General features: G+C 38.9%; 1 protein-coding gene across 5 annotated transcripts in view; it reads right to left on the bottom strand.

The window, feature by feature from the left end:
• Positions 1 to 14,913, bottom strand: part of LOC103025797 (E3 ubiquitin-protein ligase TRIM62) — a 76,011-nt gene extending 61,098 nt beyond the window's left edge. The window contains exons 1-2 of one of the 5 annotated variants that reach the window (XM_049471662.1): positions 14,704 to 14,913; positions 11,600 to 12,251 (exon numbers count right to left, since the gene is read on the bottom strand). In XM_049471662.1, coding sequence (XP_049327619.1) covers positions 11,600 to 12,013 — 414 coding nt within the window. In that variant the 5' untranslated portion in view covers positions 12,014 to 12,251; positions 14,704 to 14,913. Of the gene's footprint in view, positions 1 to 11,599; positions 12,252 to 13,103; positions 14,616 to 14,703 lie in introns of those variants that run through there. The other 4 variants (XM_007251435.3, XM_049471663.1, XM_049471664.1 and 1 more) reach the window with 4 other exon arrangements.
• Positions 14,914 to 22,886: the final 7,973 nt, after the last annotated feature.

Here is a 22,886-nt window from a genome sequence, read left to right as displayed (position 1 = left end):
TATCTTACACTCAGTCAACAGCATATTTTCACACCTTCTGCCTGAGTCATTTAAATAAAAAAAAAATCTAATTGGAATATCTAATTTCCACAGAATATTGTGATTGCAATTTAAATTGTTATTATTTTTTATTCATTAAACCCTAAACCTGTATTAGTGGATAACATATCTATAAAATGTAACTATAAACTTATTTCCACATCAAATATTTCCAGGGTTCTCAGAAAAAAAATGCAGTTGTCAGTTTTATTTTTACTTTTTTTTTTTTTTAAATTGTGTTTTCAATAAAAAAAACGCTTAATCGTTCAACCCTAATATTTACAGCGATGGGTGTGGCAGTCTGGATTGAGGTTGCTAGCCTAGTATGGGAATGTTTGCAGCATTAGGTCACAATTAGGTTGAAGCGATATGAACAAAAACATGTGCGAAATCACTATATTGCTATATATATATATATATATATTTTTTTTTTTTTTTTTTTTTTTTGTATCGCCCAGCTCTACTTTGGGGCATGTTAAATGAAAGGAGCCACCCTAAGTTAAGTCTTCCACTTAAATCAAGGTTTTCCGTCTACCAGGGATCGGTGGACAAGACAGAACAGACTCCCTGTCTCTTTAGCTCATCCTGACAGCTCATTTTACCGCCAACAACCTTCCTCTGGTTTCTCAATAACCTCCTGAAAGACAAAAAGAGTCTGTTATCTAAACCAGCCATTACCGGCACAGACACACCGACACATACAGACCTGACAGATATCCTTCAGCAACTGAGAGAGAGAGAGAGAGAGAGAGAGAGAGAGAGAGAGAGAGAGAGAGAGAGAGAGAGAGAGAGAGAGAGAAAGAGAGAGAGAGAGAGAGAGGGTGCTTATCCTTGGGGAAGCAGCAGCAGCATGTGGGTGATCTAGATTCTCTCCTCTTTGCTCCTGGTATCTATCTAAGACCTCCCTCAGTCTTTTCCAGGAAGTATCCACCTAAGTACAAGCCTTAAAGGGGACATATTAAACAAAATTACCCTTTTGCGTGCTTGCGTAAATCAGTTGAAAGAGTTTCGGTGTCAGGAATCATATTCTTCTATGAGACGTTTAGATGCTCCCTTATTCTGATGTCACAATAAGAAAACGTGCATAGAACCACCCTGGTACCACCCCTCACCCCTCACCTCCCCCCAGAGCCCAATCAACTAGTTCAGTTGAAAATTCGCCAGTTTAGTCTTTTGGTTGAGAACCTCAGACATTACACAGCAAGATTAGCCAATAGACTTCGTTTGAGGGAGGGATCTGTACAAACTGTCCGTAGCAAGTCAGCACATGAGCTCCTACTACATTAACTACGTAAATGATCTGAGGTTGATGCTGCAGTTGGTCTGCAGGTTTAGATTCAGCAACAGTATGTGCTGAAAGAATGAGGCCAGCTGACTACCTGAATATACTGAATATAGACCAGGTTATTCCATCAATGGATTTTTTTCTTCCCTGATGAACATGGCCATAATCCAAGATGACAATATCAGGATTCATGAGGCTGGAATTGTGAAAGAGTTCAGGGTTCAGAGAGCATGAGGTTATCATTTTCTCACATGGATTGAGAGAGAGTTCACCACAGAGTCCAGACCTTAACCTCATTGAGAATCTTTGGGATGTGCTGGATGGAGAAGAGCTGCTTTGTGCAGCGGTCAGAGTCTACCATCACCAATGCTGCTGCAAGATCTTGGTGAAAAATTAATCCAGCAACACTGGATTGAAATAAATCTTGTGACATTGCAGAAACGTATCGAAACAATGACACAGTGAATGCGTGCAGCAATCAAAGCTAAAGTCGGTCCAACCAAATATTAAGAGTGTGACCTTGTTTTGGCTAGGCAGTGTACATTTTTATATCCATTTTAGCCGTATAATACAGCCCTACACGAAAAGCAGATAATAAAAAATGTCTTTAATTAAACTTACAAACAAACTTTAGCTCAGATTTTAATAATAATCTCAACAGATGTGACTGGTGGCACATTCCTGCCCAAAGGCAAATCCGTGACATGACTAGTAGCAAGCATTCAGCCAGTGTTCATTAAAAGTACTGAGGGCAATAAAGCCTCGGCATTGGAATGAGTGGACTGAGAGAAAGTGCTCTGGGCTCTGTGGCTCAGATCCAATCATCAGGACAAATTGTATTCACTACAGTCATAGTCACAGACTAAAGCCTCAAGGTCCTGCCTGTGGCCTAAATAACTGTAACAACAGAAAAAAGAAGATACGAATGAAACAAGACCAATTCAACTATTTCCTGCGGCCAAGTGCATCTGAATACCGTATTTTTTGCACTATAAGGTGCACTTAAAAGCCTTTCACTTTCCAGAACATCGACAGTGGGCCTTATAATTTTCCGCGCCTTAGGTATGAATTCTACCAGCCAGGTATTAAGGAGCAGTAAAGTATACAGAGGAGTACACAGGAGTTTCAGTTTAGCTCTCCAGCATCTAGACTGGAATAGCCTTAGCATTAGCCGCTAACCACACTAAGTGCTAGCTCTTTTTTCTTCATTCAGAGGTGAGTATATAAACTGTAGTCTGCATGTTTACCGTGTTTAAACGACCCACGTGGGACGAACCACTAGCTAAAATTTTCCTGGCTTATCAGAAAACTCATGGTTTCTCAGTTTAGTGCTGTTGGGCAGAATTTACTAGCGATTAGCCACTAATGCTAAGGCTAATGCTGCTGCACCCAGCCTTAGTGAAAATCTGGAAATCTAAGCTTACTGTAAATGAATAAAAGCACTTTACTCACACAAATAAACAGTTTTAGGAGAGAAATCTGTGTTTTTTTTAAGAATTACAGTTTTGTTTACTTAGCTTACCTTTACTTAATTTAAATTAACCCCCCACCATCACCCAGGCGAGGAAAACATGGAGACATCACTGTACCTTAATATTATATATATATATATATTATATATATATTATACCTTATAATATAAAAATCCGGTGAGCCTTATGTATAAAAATAGACACTCATTGATAGTTTGCCTTATAATCCGATGCCTCTTATAGTCCAAAAAATACTCCACATAAAATCTGTCTGTGTATTAACACACAAAACACCTGAGCTAGGCTGTTCTCACTAAATAACATCACATCAAAACTAATGTAGGCCAAAATTCTTTTTAAGCTGACAAACTATAGCAAGCCTTATTTAAAGCTAAATAAGCTAAGGTCAGCAATAGCCTGAGTTTTTAAATGGCTGTAGAACAAGCATTAGCCATGCCCCAGTGCTAATCATCACTTATGCACTCACAAATGTACTACCAAGTGAACAGCATGTCATTTTGTGTAAATTAAAGCTGGGAAGGAAAAATGGAGACCCGTGCTTTCAATTATTCATCACACACACACACACACACACACACACACACACACACACACACACACACACACACACACACACACACACACACACACATAAACACACACACACACACACACACACACACAGACACAGAAACACACAAACACACACACACACATATAAACACACACACACACACTCTTTCAAAAATGCAAAATATCTCAAAGGAAAAGTGATGCTTAGACAATCGCTGTTCATCCGACTGGGTCAGAAACAGCACAGCATTCTACATACAGCAAAGTGTAATGCACTACCATGCTTTACAGCAGATTCACCACATTCACAATCAAATCTGTACTAAAACTACATTTAACCCTGTAATTAAAATATTAAATTTTAATGGATGATATTCTTTTCAAGAAATGAATACATCAAAAAAATATATATAATTTTAAACGCATGAAAATCCTCTAATATATTTTATTCTTTACTTTTGCAATTTAAGTTCTTCATCTCCAGTACAAAACCCAGTGTAGAAAAATCTGCAGTAAAAAGCTGCCGGAGCCCTGAGAGAGCACAATTGGTCTTGCTCTTTCTCTGGGTGGGTACAGTAGATGGCGCTTTTTCCCCTCATCACTGTGATGTGGAACAGCACAAGGCTGCGTCTGTGAGCTGATGTATCAGAACTGAGTCACTGCACTTTCCTCCGAGCTCGCTGCGATGCTACTCGGCAATGCTGCGTCTAGTGATAGGGGGAGTCTTAATGAGTGGGTTTGAGTTAATGATCCTTGTAAATAATGGAGAACATTTTTTTTAAAAATAGAAGTTAGGAGGGATTTTACTCTCTTATTTCTCTTGTAAAGCTGCTGTTTTAACTGGACAGCAAAACGATATACAAAACTTACAGCATTCAAACTTACAGCACAACTTCCAGTTTGGCAGCGATAAACAGTCTCATTAGCAGCCAAGAGCTGTTCAGGAATTCCCTGGCAGTTTGCTCTTTGTGGTTTAAAGTGCACATTTGGCACTAGCGTGTGCCTGGCTCCTCATGGGGAATGTTTGTTTCTGATGAAGGCCCTCAGTGCCTACCTTTCAGCTCTCTGAAGTGCTGTAAAAGAGCCCAGTCCTCTGACTGGAGCGTCTCAAAAGCCGAGGAAAGGAAAAAAGTGCTCCATAAATCTCTCCTTGGAGAGCGTCTCCAAAGAAACTGCTGCAAATTATCTGACAACTGTGGCATGTTGCTCCAATTAATTATTCACCCAGGTTACATGCATTCAGACATATTTCACGCTTCTGTCTCACTGGTTAGTGTTGTTTGGTGTCACAATTGGGCACTGGGAAGTGCTAATGACGGATTAAAGGTCAGGCTTGAAGTTCACGTTTGCATTTTTATATAATTAAATATTAAAAAATAAAAAGAAAGAATGGAAAAACCTATAGTAATTCTATATTTTATTATTACTGGTAAAAGCACAATTTAGTGTTGCCCTTTTAATGAGAGTTCAGAACTGAGATACACTTTAGTGCCAAAAGTATTTGCTCACCCATCCAAGTCACTGAATTCAGCTTCTACAATAATTAGTGAAAAAAAAAAAGGTGAACTCCAGCACTGTGATACTGTGATAGGATGCAGCACATGTCCAGTCGTGAAATTTCCTCACTACTAAATAATCCACAGCCAACTGTCAGTGATATTTTAACACAGTGGAAGAGACTGGGAACGACAGTGACTCAGCCACAAAGTGATATGCCATGTAAAATAACATGGTTATAGTAATTTTGTAGTTAATAGCAAGGTCAGGGAATGCTGAGGAGCATAGTGTTACATTTGGGGGAGGAGGGATTATGGTGCAGGGTTGTTGTTCAGGAGTTGGGCTAATACCTTTTGTTCTGTGCAAACAGTTGAGCAAATTATCTCAAGATCTTAATTTTGCAGCACACTTTGCAGATGTTCCAAATTGCTAAACTTAACTATGGTGACCATGTGTTTTTCCCCCCTTGTTTAGAGACTGACTTAAATTTAGTAAGCTTCTGTGGCAATCTTAAATGCACATGAATGAATGAGCTAGTGTTGCAATTTCTTTTTCAAAGAAACAGAGCAGAAATTTGGCACACACATGTTTTAAGTATTTAAGAAAATCACCCTCTATTGGAGATACTGTAGTCTTTTAAAGCTGGCAATTTTTCTCCCATGACCCTTTACAAATGGTAAAACATTGACTTTCATTCTAAGCCAAAATAACAGCTTTGGAAAACAGCATCTGGGTATTGATTAGGGCTGCCTGATATTGGAAAAAATTTACACTGCATATGTTCTTTTTTCCGACTATATATATATATATATATATATATATATATATATCACGATATTACACAATGCAGGGCCCATGATGTCACCAAATTAAGCGTCTGGATTGATGAAGAGCTGAGTCATAGCTGTGCACTCAAAACCTAACTTATAAACACGCTCCCGCTCCCCCTCGCACTTCTCAGGGCAGCAGCAGCCTGTCACTCACACAGACACAGAGACAACAAAACATTGCAACATGATGTGTTTTATTTAATTGCCTTAAGTGACATCGCACTAGTATTATTCACCCCAAACAAAGTTACAGCCTTTATATATGTACATCAAATAATACATAAAATGCTTAATAAATGCACTCTCACCTCACAGATAAAAAAAAAAATTAAGCATTTTTAACACAAACTACATATCTACATTATCCACGTCCGTCCTTCTAAGTAATTTGCCAGCTTGTAAAGTAACTATGATAGCTGACTACACAACTTAGTGGATGTGACCAGCGCAGCACGAGCGCCGCAAACTCTGCGAGCAATCTGCTGAAGCATCTAATCAGGCCAATATGAAACTCATGGCTGAAAATCCCAGCGCTGAGCTCCGACCACACCTAAGCAGACCTGATTGGATTTTCATTCGGGAACAGCTATGTAAGCATTACAATAGAGGCAGCTGTTCTTTCCCTCTTGTTCTTTCATAGCGGTGGAGATCTGTGTGGGTTTAATAAACCAGAATTTAATGAACAGAGATTACCTCTTCCAGCCGGTAATACGTAATCCCATTAGTAATTTGTATTGGATTCCTTTTATGAGTAACTACCCCAACTCTGCTGTTGGTAAAGGACCTCAAGTTTCATTTTTTACACAATAAATAAAGCTTGGTTAAGGGGATTACTTTGGCTACACTGATGTTACAAGCTTCAAGCCTTTTTGCTTAATTTAAATTCTAGCTCAAATCTTGACTAACAAGTCAAGTCAAGTCAAGTAGTTTTATTGTCAATACTGCATATGTACAGGACATACAGAGAATTGAAATTACGTTACTCTCCTTCCCAATTTTACAGCAGGTAAAGATAATAGATATAGTAAAAGAAAGAATGGGAGACACTATGGGTACAATACAGCAGGGACACAAACAGACATCCATAAGACAAAAACAAGGTGCAGTAGTGGTGGGGGAGAAATAGATATATAAATAAGTAAAAAGAAATAAGATATATTATCTAAAAGAGTGGGAGACACTAAATGTACAAAACAACAAGACACAACAAACATAAGTAAGACGAAGACAAGACAAAGACAAAGACAATGACAACACAAGACAAGAGACGAAGACAATATAAGCTTTATATTACTTTTTTTATATTATTATTTATAGTAAGCAAACAATCTGTTTCTTCTTATATTTAATAATTTTATTTCTATTTCTACCCCCTCCCCCCGCCCCCTCCGGCACATGTGAAGTCAAACTCCGCCTCTTTTCAAACTCCTGCTAATGCAGCATTGCCAAGTAGCATCACAGTGCTAACACTCGGAAGAAAGCGCAGCGACTCGGTTCTGATACATCAGCTCACAGATGCCTTATGCTGATCATCATCACCCTAGGAGTGATGGAGTGTAGGAGCGCCATCTAATACTAGAAATGCAACAGGGGAAACTCAGCTGGTCACCAAAAGTGACTAAACACAACAAATTACTTTTTTTGTTTTTACTCACAAAACATAAGAGCATTTCACATTAAAAGATGATTAAATCCTAAAAACAGCTGTTTCTATAGTTTTAAGGCAATAGAGAAAGCAAGGAACAGGACTCGCAAGAAAAAAAGACTTATCGAACAATCTGAAAAATAAAATTTGTCATCATTAAGTAAATCATTGGGTTGCAGCTCTAATCAAGATACAGTTTTCTATTCTATGACACTTTTAAAGCAGCCTCTTCATTATCTTGGAATCTTGGAATATAGTTTTAAATACATTATTATTTAACAGAAGTCATATAAGCACCTAAGAAAAGCTTTCAAAAAGTGTTTTCCAGTGCAAGAGCAAAGGCAATACCATGACTAATCACGCATCGCACTGCCAGCTGGGACTGGAGTAGCAGTGAAGTTAGAAAACACAAGGAATTAGCACCTCCTCGATACACTCACCACTACAGACTCCCTGTGAATACAAGTGTTCCTTTAAACTCCCAGAATTCTTAATATCACTCAGCTCACTCTGCTCACCTCCTACGGCTTCAGACGCAGTTCCGAATCATCCTGTTCGTGTAGCACCCCAGAATATTCACTCAATTCTCAACTTCTCTCAATATTCACCACTAACATCTACAACCAGAACATGCTCCTGCTTTAAATTAGGTCACAATGATTCAATCTGATGCTGTGCCACTCCAATCACACCGCTGACCTCCTCATCATCAGAAGAATACTTTAAAATTACAACTACTGTAGTTTTAACAGAGTGAAAACACTCTTTAAACAGCCAGCACTACATTTTCCAATTTGCAAAGACCCTACGCAACAAAATATGCATAATACAAATTCCACATTATTATGTTACATTCTGCACGGCTGTAGTGATATATGCATTTCATATACTGTAAGGAGGCTTCACTATTTCATCATTTTATCATTTGTTGGCAGTGCAATAAAAACAGTGGAGATGATCAGCCTAAAAAGCAATTCCAGGCCCTGCCTATGCATATTAGCAATATGAGTCAAAGTGCCTGGGGCGTATGCTTCTTCAGCTGGAAACAGCCTTTCCCAGAAGCCTTGTTCCTTCTTCAAAGAGTTCAATTTTCTAACAACAGAAACTACAGTCAGAAGGCCAAAACCTTACATAAGGTCAAAACTATGGGTGCTTATATATATATATATATATATATATATATATATATATATATATATATATATATATATATATATATTTATATATTTATATATATATATTTATATATGTATATACCTGATGGTTTGGGGATCCATGTCATCTGCTGGTGTTGGTCCACTATGTTATATCAAGTCCAAAGTGCAGTGTTTTCTTGCAAAATCTTACAGCACTTCATGCTTCCCTCTGCTGACAACTTCTATGGAGATGCAGATTTTATTTTCTAGCAGGACTTGGCACACAAATTGCCAATTGGTCTAATATATAATATTCTAATTTTCCGAGACACTGAATTTAGGGTTTTTATTAGCTGTAAGCCATAAAAATCACCAATAGAAGAAATAAATGCGTAAAATAGACCACTCTGTGTGTAATACATCACTCATATACATCTATATGTGTTTTAAATTTTTAACTGAATTACTGAAATAAAGTAATTTTTTTAATGTAATCCTTTTTTAGATGCAGTACTATATATAAATATAACTTACAGAGAGACTAAACACCCCAAATTTAACTTTACAAACAAATGTAACATTTATTTTCCATACGTTTTAGCTTAGGGATGGATAAAATGCCCAAAATATAGATTACAGTATATTTTTTTAATTTGGGTCAATATGATGTATCGATATAAACAGTAGAGGTGTGCCAAAAAATCGATTCACATAAGAATCTTGATTCTCATTTACTACGATTCAGAATCGATTTAAAATGTCCCAAAATCGATTCTGAGGGGCGGGTTTTAGACTGATTTTGGGCTGGGTATTTTTGTTGGACCTGGCAACCCTGGCGATAGCGCTTGTCCCTTTGGAGATCTTCCAGACACACACAGAGCGTAGGTGTTTGAGAATCACCGGTAAGATGGCAGAACAAGCACTATATTACCTTAGATTAACGTGTAGTTTCAATGTTTTATGGCAGAATGCTTCATAACAAGCATAAAAAAGATCGCTAGTAGTTAGTTTCAGTAACTGTTAGCTAGCTAACTAGCTAACTTTCCAGTTCCACCTTAAATAACGCTACAGGTGGCAGCGGGCTGCAGCATTTAAGGCGGAACGGAAAAATAACAATAAGCTAATCAGAGCTAATTTCAGCTCCTCATCACAGAGGAATTAAGGAATGGACAATATGAATTAATTTCTCCACCTCCTGCCCCCTTTCTGAAGAAATACAACCACCTTAAATTAACTAGTTAATCAGCAGCTGCTCCTGAACTTTAGCGCTCCACTGCTATCATCACATCAGCCCAGCAGCGTCACCTACACACCACCGCTAGTAGCCTGGTAATAAAGCAGTGTTATTTATTTATGTATTTATTGTTCATTAACGTCATTGTGATATCCCAGTGATTCCTCTGTCACTGAGGACCCACATTCCTGCACATTTTATTGTTTTTGTAACACATTACTTGCTCCAGGACCAGTGTATATTATGGAGGGTTTTTTTTCAATACGATTCATAAGCCAGAAGCAGAAATATTTATAATTCAAATCGTTTTGAATCAAAAATCGATTTTGAATCGAATCGTGGCCCCCAAAATCGGAATCGAATCGAATCGTGAGATAGTAATCGATTCCCACCCCTAATAAACAGTAGAAAAGCCATTGCCTTCAGTGTACACAATCACGCTCTGATAGAGAAGGGCAACATGGCAAAATGTTATATCACAATACTAAAAAATGACATTGACTGATCACAGCTTTAAACCCTCTTTTTTATCAACAGGTTAAATAAAACACCACATCTATTAAAGATAATAAAATAAAAATTACATTACACCTATGCTAAAGATTACAAATATATATAATTTTAAAAAAGCAAAGCCGATATTGATATAATTCCAATTTCATCATGCATCCCTAGTCAAAACATAGGAAATGTCAGTGTCTGGTTTCTTATCAGACCTCACTTCAAGCTACAAGCTGGAACAACCAAAGTGAAAGCAGCCTATTGAGATAAGAAGGCACTGTTCAAAGAGTAGATCTGCTTAGCAACTTCTAAAGTATTTTTAAACTAATGTACCGGTAGGTATTACACACTGACAAAACTCACAATGACATTATCAGCTGCACTGCAAATGCACTGTTAGACCCACAGTTTCCATAATTAATATAATCTCCTACAAGATGAGTTTCAGTAGTTCTGCATCACTGTTAGGGTATCACTAATCACAGTGCTGGATAATCTTGATAAACACCATAAATGATGTCTGCTGCATAGGTGTTTGCAGTTGTGGCCTTCTTAAACCAAATCGAGACCACAGAAACCCACAGTAGATCACATGTGATTTGATATTTACACAGTGAAAGGCAGACGGTCTTTCGGTAAACAAACAAATGCTAAGGCAAAGGTAGCACAGCTTATGTTACTATGCCAGCCCTGTACAGCTCATATCTTTAAGTAAATATGTTAAGCTTGAAAAAAAAACAGGAAGATGGATGATCACAAGCCTTCAAACCAAGCTCAACTGCTTGAATTTTTGCACCAGGAGAAAAGGCATAAAGTTATCCAAAAGCAATGTGTAAGACTGGTGGAGGAGAACAGGCAAAGACGCAGGAGAGCACGAAATCTAAAAAGAATGACTTAAATTTGAAAAAGCAAAAGAGTCAAAGGTCTGCATGAAACAAAAATATAAATATTTAATTCTACAGCACGTACCAAGCCAATCTAGCAACCTAGCAACACACTTTTCTATTGTTTCACAGAGTGGATAAAAATAGTGAAGAGTTAATGAATGAATATATTTAACCACAGGCAAGAGCAAATCAACATCTCACCTCTGCTGCACCACTGACACTGAATATTGATGGTAATGGTGCTGAATTTTAAGATGCTGCTTCACCTTCAGTATCCCAGTAACCTTGGAACTCTGTATATCTTGCCATCGTGTTCAACACGGCTCAATTTTGATTCTGGGTGTTTTGAGCTGCTTCTATTATAAAGAGGTCATGGTGACTCCACAGCCTTTCCATTTTCAGAGAACAGACCTGCCTAATGATGTATCTAATCTTGAGCTCACATTGCTATCGCTGTTCGCACTGATATTCATCTGTGTGTGTGGGGGAGGAACACTGACCTGTATTTCCTCAAAGGCTTCGTCGATGGTGGTAACCTGGTGCTGCTCGTGTAAGGCAGGCTCATCGCAGAAGAAGCAGACCAGGCTTTTGTCGCTGAGGCAGAAGAGCTTGACCTTCTCGTGGTCCTTGCACGGGTAGGAGCTCCTCTGGGCGTTGAGGATGGCGTCCAGGGGAAAGGCCGAGTACCTCTCCACGATGTTGGAGAGTTTGAGGCTCGGCGAGAGAAGCGGGTCTGTGAAGGTCCTCCTGCACTCCGGGCAGTCCCGCGTGCCGTGGTGCTCCTGCCGGTTCCAGTGCTCTGTGATGCACTTTCGGCAGAAGTAGTGCTCGCAACCGAAACTCACCGGGTCTTGGTAGATGCTCAGGCAAATCGAACACAGGAGCTCGTCCTTCAGACAACAAGCCATTTGCATGTATGGAGGGGCCAGTACATTCAGTATTCAGAGAACTGAAAGACTGCAGCGCTGGCCTAGCCGTGTGTGTGTCTGTGTGTTGTGGAAATCTTCTACTTAACAAGTTCTCGAGAGATGGACTGAAACCGCTGGACTGAAAAATGTTCTTTCCTCTGTCTTTTCACTCCCGTCTCAGCTTCTTATCCTTGCTTCTTCTGTTTCTGTGATTGTCCTGCCTTCCGTTTCTTTGGTAGACCTGCTAAACAAAAAATAAATAAATAAAAAGGAGACACAAAAATGAAAGGTTGTGGTGAACTGACATACACATTCAACTAAAACAAGCCACACTGTGACTATTCCTTCTACACATCTGGCTAGCAAACATTTTCTTGACACTTCAAGGATTCAAGGGGATTTTATTGTCATTTCACATGTGGTACACAGTGTTTCTACAAGGCAGATTTTTAATGACCATACATCAGTGGAGACATGGAGAATAAAACTAAAGTAAAAATAAACAAAAACTACAGTTGAAATTTATTATAGTATGCATAAAATTATTCTGACACACAATCTTAAATAATAAAATGTGTGTCAGATTCTGAGAGCTCCATTGAGATTGTATATCTGTTATCTTAATATAGATTTTCTTAACTGATAAACACAAATATTTGTAGATCAAATTTCCATGACTTCCCAGAACTTATCCAGGCCTGCTATTCTCAAATTCCATAACTTTTCCAGGTTTTTTATGACCTTACGAACCTGAGTACAAAATTGTATTCCCACAGTCCAGTTACACCCAAAGAGCAATCTTTAAAATAGATGAATATAAAGACAAAATAAAATAGAATAAAAATAGAATAATAAAAAAAAAGCTAAATAGATAAATAAACAATATATAAATGAGTAGGTAAGTAGCAGCACATTAAGTCCAAAGTGCAAATTTGCTACGGCAACATTCATATGATTATGAATAGATATCAGTAACATAAAAAGTGAAAGTGTCTCAATGTGTCTAAAGGGAAAGTGTTGTTTTAAATATGTAATTGTCCTTGTAAAGTGTCAGTGCAGTGTGTTGGGTTTGCTAGGTAGAGTTTTGAAGTCTTACAGCTTCTGGAATGAAGCTGTTTCTCAGTCTTGTACTTTTGCACTTGATGCTCCGCAGCCTCCTGCCTGAGGGGAGCCGGACAGGAAGTGAGTGTGCTGGGTGGGAGGGATCCTTCCTGATGCAAGTGCCCCCATTTCCTCCATGTGGAAGTGCAGATTCTAAACTAGGTAGATGCTAAATTCTAGCTAAACTGTGTAAAAAAATCACAGCAACTGACCTGCTAACAGCAGACAAATATGACAAAGTGCAAGCAAGGAACTGGAATATTAGACAAAGCAGTCATATCAATCCATGACTGTGAGTTACTTTCATTTTCCCTGAAAGGAATGAATGCTAGCTGTTGGGAAAATGTGCAAATCCTGGCCAGCTCACTCATGTCAATGTCACCTAATATAGCTCTTGGGTATGATAAGCCATTCTGGCAAAATCATGATGTTTTAGATTCTGTCTCTTACACTGCACAGACATGTGTATCTTGAGTCATCGTCATGCTCGAAGACCCAGCCATGACCCGTCTTCAAAGCTTCGTCAAAGCTAATGCTGTCTACTTTTACACATCCAAAACCATCCAGCTCTGTTAGTCTATTGTATCAAATAATTATTTCATGCTAAGGGGGGGCCCTAAAATATTATCATGATATTTCATGGTATCTTTGCGATAACAATACTCTTGGCGATATGACAAAGCATTAAAAAAAGCTTTGAAAAAACATTAACAAACAAAATTTAAAAAATACTTATTTAGTAAATTATTGCATTGGATATGGCACACTCCTAACTGGCATACCAAATAAATACAAGAATTTATCAGATTGTGATCCAAAAGTAATGACACTAATAATGCTCTTTATATATCTTTGTACATTTAAAAAATTAAGTAAAATAAATGATACTGGACAGATATAATCTGTATCTGGTAGATACATAATGGGAAATAAGAACAGTCTAAAGTAAATAGCTATTTTGCTAAAAACAGCAAAAAAGCAGAGCCAAATGTGATAAATAGGGGTGAGTGATATGGCACGATATTTCAGGGTATGAAATCGTTCCTGAAATGTAAAAATGTTGGCAACATTATAGCGTATAATATGATATGGCACATCCCTATTTAATGCAATAAAATGTACATTAATGATACGAACGATGATGTGATTCGTTGCTTGCTGTGGGTTTCGGGTCATTGTCATGCTGGAAGACCCAGCCACGACTCGTCTTTAAAGCTATAAGCTAATATACAGTGCTAGGTGAGTGAGTTAGTTAGTTAGTTAGTTAGCTAGATAGAAAGCTAACCTAGGTTACTAGACCAGCTCCCTGCCTGTAGCTGTACTTTATCCTCCTGCTGCTCCTCACAGCCACTGCGTTTACATTTAACTACAGATAAGTTAGGTAAGACAGGCATCTGAATGAGCAGCAGGGTCTTAGTTTATTAATCTCCATGTTTATTTTTAATTCAGCGCTTTATACCTGGCTGACTAGCTCGCTAACTAACGTTAATTAGCTGTACAGCTATTAGCTAAGCTAGCTAACGTTACTGTGTAAACACGGCACACATACACACACACACAGCAGCAGCACCGCACCGACACATAACCAGCATTACCGCGCTCAGTCCGCTTACTCCACACAGTCCCGGTCCGGTCCACAGCTCAAACCAGCCCCGGTCCGCCTATCCGCATGTCAGGGTGGTGTTTTATCTGTGGTAATACCCGCCAGCTCCAGCCCGTCCGCCTGTTCGCCTGTCCGCCCGCCGAGCTCCGCGCTCTCCGCTCCCGCTGCTCCTCAATCCCCGACTGAGCGCAGCCGAGTCCAGGGAGGAGCGGAGCACAGCAACGGAGCAAACCAACTCCCTGAAGAGGGGGGGACAACTAACCAGAAATACAAACACTAAATAATAAACGACGTTATAATTAGTTTACATTATCAATAATAAAATAAAAGAAATTAAACAGTAAAGAAAAGCGTTCATTTTTGTCAGTTTATGACTAAACACAGTCTGTCTCCCCCCGCTTGGCTAATGATACGCTCCCACATGCTCAGTCCTTTTCCAGCGTCCAGCTAAAATGAAAAAAGTCACCCTCAGTGATCCTTTTGATAACCTAGCTAAATAAAGGTGATACCTGTAATATAGAAATATTTAGATTTAAGTAAGTAAATGATGTGGGGTTGGTTGATGCTGCAGTTGGTCTGCAGGTTTAGGTTCAGCAACAGTATGTGCTGAAAGAATGAGGTCAGCTGACTACCTGAATATACTGAATATAGACCAGGTTATTCCATCAATGGATATGCACGGTGAATATTCCAAGACAGCAATGCCAGGATTCATTGGGCTGGAATTGTGAAAGAGTTCAGGGTTCAGGGAGCATGAGATCATCATTTTCACACATGGATTGAGAGAGTTCACCACAGAGTCCAGACCTTAACCTCATTGAGAATCTTTGGGATGTGCTGGATCAGGGATGGGCAACTGGCGGCCCGGGGGCCGCACACGGCCCTCGTCATCACTCAGTGCGGCCCGCGAATAGATAAAAAATAATTTCATAATTAAAAAAACAAAACAAAAGAAAAACGTAATTCTACTTTTGACCGCTAGAGGGCGCTGCCAAACAACCACGAAAATTGACATTGACATCCAGTCCATTGTGAGCCAGCAGGCCAAACCACAGCTCTCTCATTAGCTTCAATAAATGTTGGGCCTCTGTGGTCTAGTTTTCTGCTATTATTGAATGAGCTATTTGCAATCAGTTTTTAAATCTTTTTTGTTCTTTGTTATAAATGAGTTCAAATGCCTTTTGCACTTTTATAAGCAAATGTTTTGTCCTTGTTGCTTATGAAGGACTTGTTATAATGAACTTATTTTACACAGAGGAACTACTGTATTTGCAATCAGTTTTTTAAGCAAACTTTTTGTTCTTTGATATGAAGGACTTCCTTTTTGCACTTTTTTTAAGCAAACGGTTTGTCTTTTGCCATATTAAAATGCATTAATATGCAGAAAATAGTTGTTGATAAATGTTGGTGCTGTAAACATACAGATATAAATTCATATAAAATTTGTTCTTATTGAAAATAATTGTAGCGTTTTTCATATTCAATTATTTGAAGTGCGAGGTCATGTGGCCCTCCAATGGTCATGCTGAAAAAAATGTGGCCCTCTCCATCATGGAAGTTGCCCATCCCTGTGCTGGATGGAGAAGAGCTGCTTTGTGCAGAGGTCAGACTACCGTCCCCAATGCTGCTGCAAGATCTTGGTAAAAAATTAATGCAACACTAGATTAAAATAAAACTTGTGACATTGAAGAAGCTATGTTGAACCAAGTTTCAGTATAGGGATGAAAAAACACAAAACAAATAAATAATTGTAGCTAAAAAACTTTAAAAACTTTTTGATATTGTCGATAATATATGGATACCAGAGACTGTAAAAAAGATGGACGCCGTGTCTCCGTTCCCATTCATTCAATGAAAATGAAGCCAAAATCTTCCGCCATGTTGGCGATCCTGCCACCTGATTCTGCGCAGTAGAGACCAGAGGAGGGAGAAAGACTGTGGAGAGCAGCCTACTCATTTAAATAACCCCGCCCCGAGGGCTGCCTCGCGGTCACAGGCTGCAGAGCGGGGCGGAGCGGAGCTGACGGTCTGTTATTGGTCCCGCCCATAACCAGCCCTTTTACCATAACCACACCTTTTTTGAATAGAGCTGAATAACGTTTTAAAAACCGAATTCTGTGGGGATATTAAACTTAACAATATAAGCAGAGGTTACACTAGCTGCTGCATTTAAATAATGGAGGTAGAATTACAGTATATTAGAAAAAAACGTGATTGAATGTTGTCTGTTTTGCCATTGAAACCTATGGGAATGGGTGGGGTTACACAGCTTTCTGCAGCCGAACAGCAGGGGGCGCCCGACCTGTGGTGGCTTCACTTTTAAGAGACGATGCTCTGTCCAGCTATATACAGTCTATGATGGATACACTTTTTATGACTCTTTCTCCCTCCTGCCCCGCCCCTAAACCCATACATCACCTAGTGCCCCTTCCAAACTACTCCTTCCTTTTTTTTAGCTTGAGTTGAGGGTGGAGTCAGCTAAAATCAAGGGGTTTAGTTAGCTGTTATGAACGTTTTGGGAAAAGCATCCCTGTTTTGATTCTGCTTAATTTTTTTTTACTATTAAGACAACAGTGCTGAGGCTCATGATTGGCTGTTCCATGTACAGAATTATTCAGCTATAGACAAATATGGTGTTCTGTTCTGTTTCCATTTACTAATTCAGACATGTATTAATGTTTAATCATCTTTTTTACTCCTGTTGAATTGCAGCAGATTTGTAAAACATATTTAGCTAATTGGAACAGATGTGGCTGGTTATGCAGTACCTACAGGCTACAGAGAGTGCTGTACTTGTATGTGCCTGTTCATTATTACACTCTACACTATTTACCACACATCAGGCTGAATGGTATGCTAGCAACTAGAAGGCCTGTCTGTGATTTAATTCTTACATAAAACCACATAAAACTGTATTTCTCTCTCTCTCTCTCTCTCAAAAAATATTTCGGTAAATAAAAAAATTTTGTTTACCCAAAATGTACTAAAAACATACGAAAATGTACTGAAAACATACCGAACATACACCCCTAATTGTTACCATACTGATTCAGACCATGTATCATGGATATTTTAATATACTGAACTTTTATACTTTTATCTATACTACACACTTCACATTCATACATTAGTTAGTAGTAGTAACTAGTACACCAGTGGTGTCCAAACTACTGCCCGCGGGCCATTTGCGGTCCATTTTTTTTTTTTTTTTTTTTTTTTTTTTTTTGAGGGTGTGCCTCTGATTCTGTGCTTAGGATACTTTTACTCCACTACACATCTTACATAGAAATTACATATAATTGTTATTTGCTGCTTTATTAGTGTCTAAAATGTCGAATAAAGCACCTTTAAGTTATAAACTTAAGTTCAATTATAGGGAAACCTCAGTTCACTTCAGTGCCCCCCTGTGGCAAAAGCAGTGCTGTAGATTTATCCACACAGGAAGGACAGGAATGTGGCATTTTCCAGCTAAGACGAGCTAAAATGCTGAAACAGTGATCAGTTTTCTTGAATTTCTATTCAAGCTAAAATTTAAAGAATCATTATTTAAAGATCTATATAATACTTCTATGCTTTGTCATAATTTGAAATCAATAATATAAATAAATAAATGCTCTAAATGACTATAATATTTTTATTTGAAATTTGGGAGAAATGTTGTCTGTAGTTTATTTATAGGTTTACGTTTAAGTAAAATGAACATTGTTGTTTTATTGTATAAACTACAGACAACATTTCTCCCAAATTTAAATATATATATATGTATATATATTATAGTCATTTAGAGCATTTATTTGCCGAAAATGAGAAAAGGCTGAAATAACAAAAAAAGATTCAGAGCTTTCAGACCTTAAATAATGCAAAGAAAACAAGTTCATATTCATAAAGTTTCATTTATAGAGTTCAGAAATCAATATTTGGTGGAATAATCACAGTTTTCATGCACCTTGGCATCATGTTCTCCTCCACCAGTCTTACACACTGCTTTTGGATAACTTTATGCCTTTACTCCTGTTGCAAAAATTCAAACAGTTTAGCTTGGTTTGATGGCTTGTGATTGTCCATCTTCCTCTTTATGTATTTCCTCTTGAATTTCAGAGGTTTTCAATTTGGTAAAATCAAATAAACCCATCACTTTTAAGTGGTCTCTTGTTTTTTCCTGAGCTGTATTTTTTTATCTAACATATCCAGATCACAGAACTCAGGTTCTAATCGCTTCCATGTCCACAGGTGTGCAATAAAAGCAGCAGCTAGTTATGCAGACTGTCTAACTAAAAGTCGAACTAAAAGTTCACTACTCACTATTAAATATTCCACAGCCAACTGTCAGTGATATCATAACACAGTGGAAGAGACTGGAAACGACAGCGACTGTCAGTGTAAAACAACAGAGCATGGTTTGCACATACTGAGGCTTATAGTGTCTAGAGGTCCCCAACTTCAATCTCTATAGACCTCCAAACTTCATGTAGCTTCAGATTAGGTAAACAACAGTAGAGTGTAGAGATACTCATGGAATGGGTTTCTGTGGCCGAGGAGCTCCATCCAAGCCTCACATCACCAAACTCAATGCAGGCAAGCTTATGATACTTTTGGAAATGTATAATGTAAAGTGTACTGTATGTTGAGTCTGTTTGTTGCATCAATTGATCATCTTCTCAGAAATTAAAGCAAAGTATACACAAGCTGCAGCACCCACAAAAATGCTAGGGGGCAGTGCAGCTCTCAGCATCATTAAAATAAAGTTTTAAAGGAAGGCTACCAGCCAGTTCTTATTGGCAAGTTAGTTTACTCTGTGGCTATTTCCAGTCATGTAAGACTAGTCTCCTATTTGTTTTAATGAGGAGAGCCCAAAATATTGGAAACTGAAGGTACAATTACTGTTACAGAAACAGATTTTACCTCACTGATAAAGTCTGATAAAAATATCATGAAGAGTTTGTAGCATTTTTCTCCATTTTGCAAAAAAAAAAAAAGATTTTTTAGCTTGTTATGGCTGCTGTGCTTGCACAGATCTCCACAGCATGGGGGTCTAGCCTTAGCGCGTGCCCTGATTGCCCTGGCTGTTTTTGTTGAAGAGTTGGACTTCCATATCCTTAAACAGGTGCCATGATTATGCATTAATACGATTAAAAGGCTGTCCACACCTGTATGATGTATCCTTACAGCTGTCGTAAGTGGAGGCCTCTAGTGGAAGCCTCCAGTAATACTACATTCACAACACAGCCGCTTATCTACGCGAACACATGGCCAAACAGCACGAGCACAAGTACAGTGCACCACATTCTTAGCTAATGTGGTAAAGCAGTGTGAGTCAATTCCTGTGCAGAAAACTTTTTCATTGAAGATGTAAAAAAAAAAAAGTACATAGTGGGATGTGGTCTTTACCTCAGCTGCTACCAAGACAAAGTGCTGATTGATCTCAGGTTACAGTTTCCTGTCATCCGGTGGCAAGATTGCCGGCACAAATAAACCATTTCCTCCAAAAGTGAACGCTCGGGTTTTTTGATTACTCGGAAGCTTTCGTTTTGTGGCAACGCCTGCACTTCTTTAGAACAGCGCCTGCAAATTCACACCAACGCGCAACAAACGGCGCAAGACCGTCGACTGACTTCGCTACTCGTCTAGATAAAGCATGCTTACCAGCAACAGATAGAGGTGTAGGAAACGCCTAGCATATGAAGAAGAACATCTTGCAGATATTTCAGTCACAGAATTCACAGCTAGATTATCTTGATCACTCTGCTGCTGTCTGAAACAATCTACTAAATAAAATAAAAAAATCTGCGTTGTCTAAATTTACCCATTGTAGTTGAACCCAAGTTGAGGTTAACCCAACTACTCTGCACTACTTTGCACATGCACAGTTTGACTCTTTAGTTAAATGGGCTCCACCTGATGTTGGTCAGGCTATTTGCATATTGGAAGTGTCCTCCCACCTCTCACTCACCATTAGTGATTATTAGTAGTCATTCTCCACAGGCTGCTGCTGCTGTTGTAGGCTATAAGAGCAAGTTGCTATGTTTTGTGTTGCTGAGTGTGATTTTATGATGGCTGTGGCATCATCATGCCTGATTTCTTTTAGTGCATATGCAGCTCTGGAGAAAAAAATAAGAGACCACTTAAAAACGATGATTTTCTTAGATTTTACCAAATTGAAAACCTCTGAAAATAATCAAGAGGAAGATGGATGATCACAAGCCATCAAACCAAACTGAACTGCTTGAATTTTCACCAGCAGTGTAAAGCATAAAGTTATCCAAAAGCAGTGTGTAAGACTGGTGGAGGAGAACATGCCAAGATGCATTAAAAACTGTAATTAAAAAGTTGCAGTAGTTATTCCACCAAATATATATTTCTGAACTCTTAAAACTTTATGAATATGAACTTGTTTTCTTGTTATTTCAGCCATTTCTCATTTTCTGCATATAAATGCTCTAAATGACAATATTTTCATTTGGAATTTGGGAGAAATGTTGTCTGTAGTTTATAGAATAAAACAACAATGTTCATTTTACTCAAACATAAACCTATAAAAAGCAAAATCAGAGAAACTGATTCAGAAACTGAAGTGGTCTCTTAATTTTTATTTCCAGAGCTGTAATTTCATGCATTACACTGGATTGATTGTGTTGAAGTAGTGCTGAAGCTTTGACGTTACAACAGTCCCATCCTTCTGTCAAAATGAAGCCAATATGTATATGGTAAGATTTAACATTTGTTCTGCCTCTGCTTTAAAGCTGAACTGTGGAAAATCAGGTGCTGGAAACATGATGTATTTATAATATCATAATTAAGTAGATTTATATGGTGCCTGCATATAATATTATTATGTAACACTAACCCATATACAGTGTGCACTCTACAGTATCTACAGCAGACTGAAAGAACGCAATCAAGGACATGCTAATAAAACCTGAGGCATCTGAAGCCTGTGGAGGCCTGTGGAACAGGTTAGGGACCAGCGCTGCATCATCAAAGCCACGGCTCTCAGGAGCCATCAGGCTGAAGCGCCTCAGAAGATCTAATCAATATTTAATCAGCTGCTAAAAAGATGCTCCTGTGTGATGCTTTAATCTGTTAACACCTGAATCGATCCGCGGCTGCTGGGTGTCCTTCAAACCTCTCCCAGTTCTGTCAGCTCCATTACCACCAGCAGCACTGAAAGGCTGAAAGGATGCGTAGCGTGGGTTTGTTTGGGTTTCAGCTCTGTGTCAGATCTGGGAAAGAAAAATTTCCTTTTCTGGATTGTAGATGTACAGTTCTTGAATTAAACACTATTGATGAATCATGTCTATAGAACAGGGGTGTCCAAACAACGGCCCTTGCGGCCCTTTTCCTTTTTTGGAGCGGCCCGCGAGGTATTTTAGAAACAGAATGAAAGTTGGCCCGCTGTTAAGCAGATTTTTATAATGTGAGATTCAAAGTTTGAACGCTAGGTGTCAGAAATGGGCCAAGGAGTCTAAAAGCGGAGAGGGTGCGCATTTCTAGAGCAGAAAAACGGGGCAAAGAGTCTAAAAGCAGAGAGGGTGCGCAGTTATAGCGCAGAAAAACGGGGCAAAGAGTCTAAAACCGGAGAGAGTGCGCATTTCTAAAGCAGAAAAACGGGCCAAAGAGTCTAAAAGCGGAGAGAGTGCGCATTTCTAAAGCAGAAAAATGGGCCAAAGAGTCTAAAACCGGAGAGGGTGCGCAGTTATAGCGCAGAAAAACGGGCAAAGAGTCTAAAACCGGAGAGGGTGCGCAGTTACAGCGCAGAAAAATGGGGCAAAAGAGTCTAAAAGCGGAGAGAGTGCGCATTTCTAAAGCAGAAAAACGGGCCAAAGAGTCTAAAAGCAGAGAGGGTGCGCAGTTATAGCGCAGAAACACGGGGCAAAGAGTCTAAAAGTGGAGAGAGTGTGCAGTTGTAGCGCAGAAAAACGGGGCAAAGAGTCTAAAAGTGGAGAGAGTGTGCAGTTGTAGCGCAGAAAAACGGGCCAAAGAGTCTAAAAGCGGAGAGGGTGCGCATTCCTAGAGCAGAAAAACGGGCCAAAGAGTCTAAAAGCGGAGAGAGAGCGCATTTCTAGAGCAGAAAAACAGGCCAAAGAGTCTAAAAGCGGAGAGGGTGCGCAGTTATAGCGCAGAAAAACGGGCCAAAGAGTCTAAAAGCGGAGAGGGTGTGCATTTCTAGCGCATTAA

Source organism: Astyanax mexicanus, chromosome 24, assembly GCF_023375975.1.
Source record: "Astyanax mexicanus isolate ESR-SI-001 chromosome 24, AstMex3_surface, whole genome shotgun sequence".
In the NCBI taxonomy this organism is placed as follows: Eukaryota; Metazoa; Chordata; class Actinopteri; order Characiformes; family Acestrorhamphidae; genus Astyanax; species Astyanax mexicanus.
Note: the sequence above shows the minus strand (reverse complement) of the source record. Positions and strands in the feature narration are given on the sequence as shown.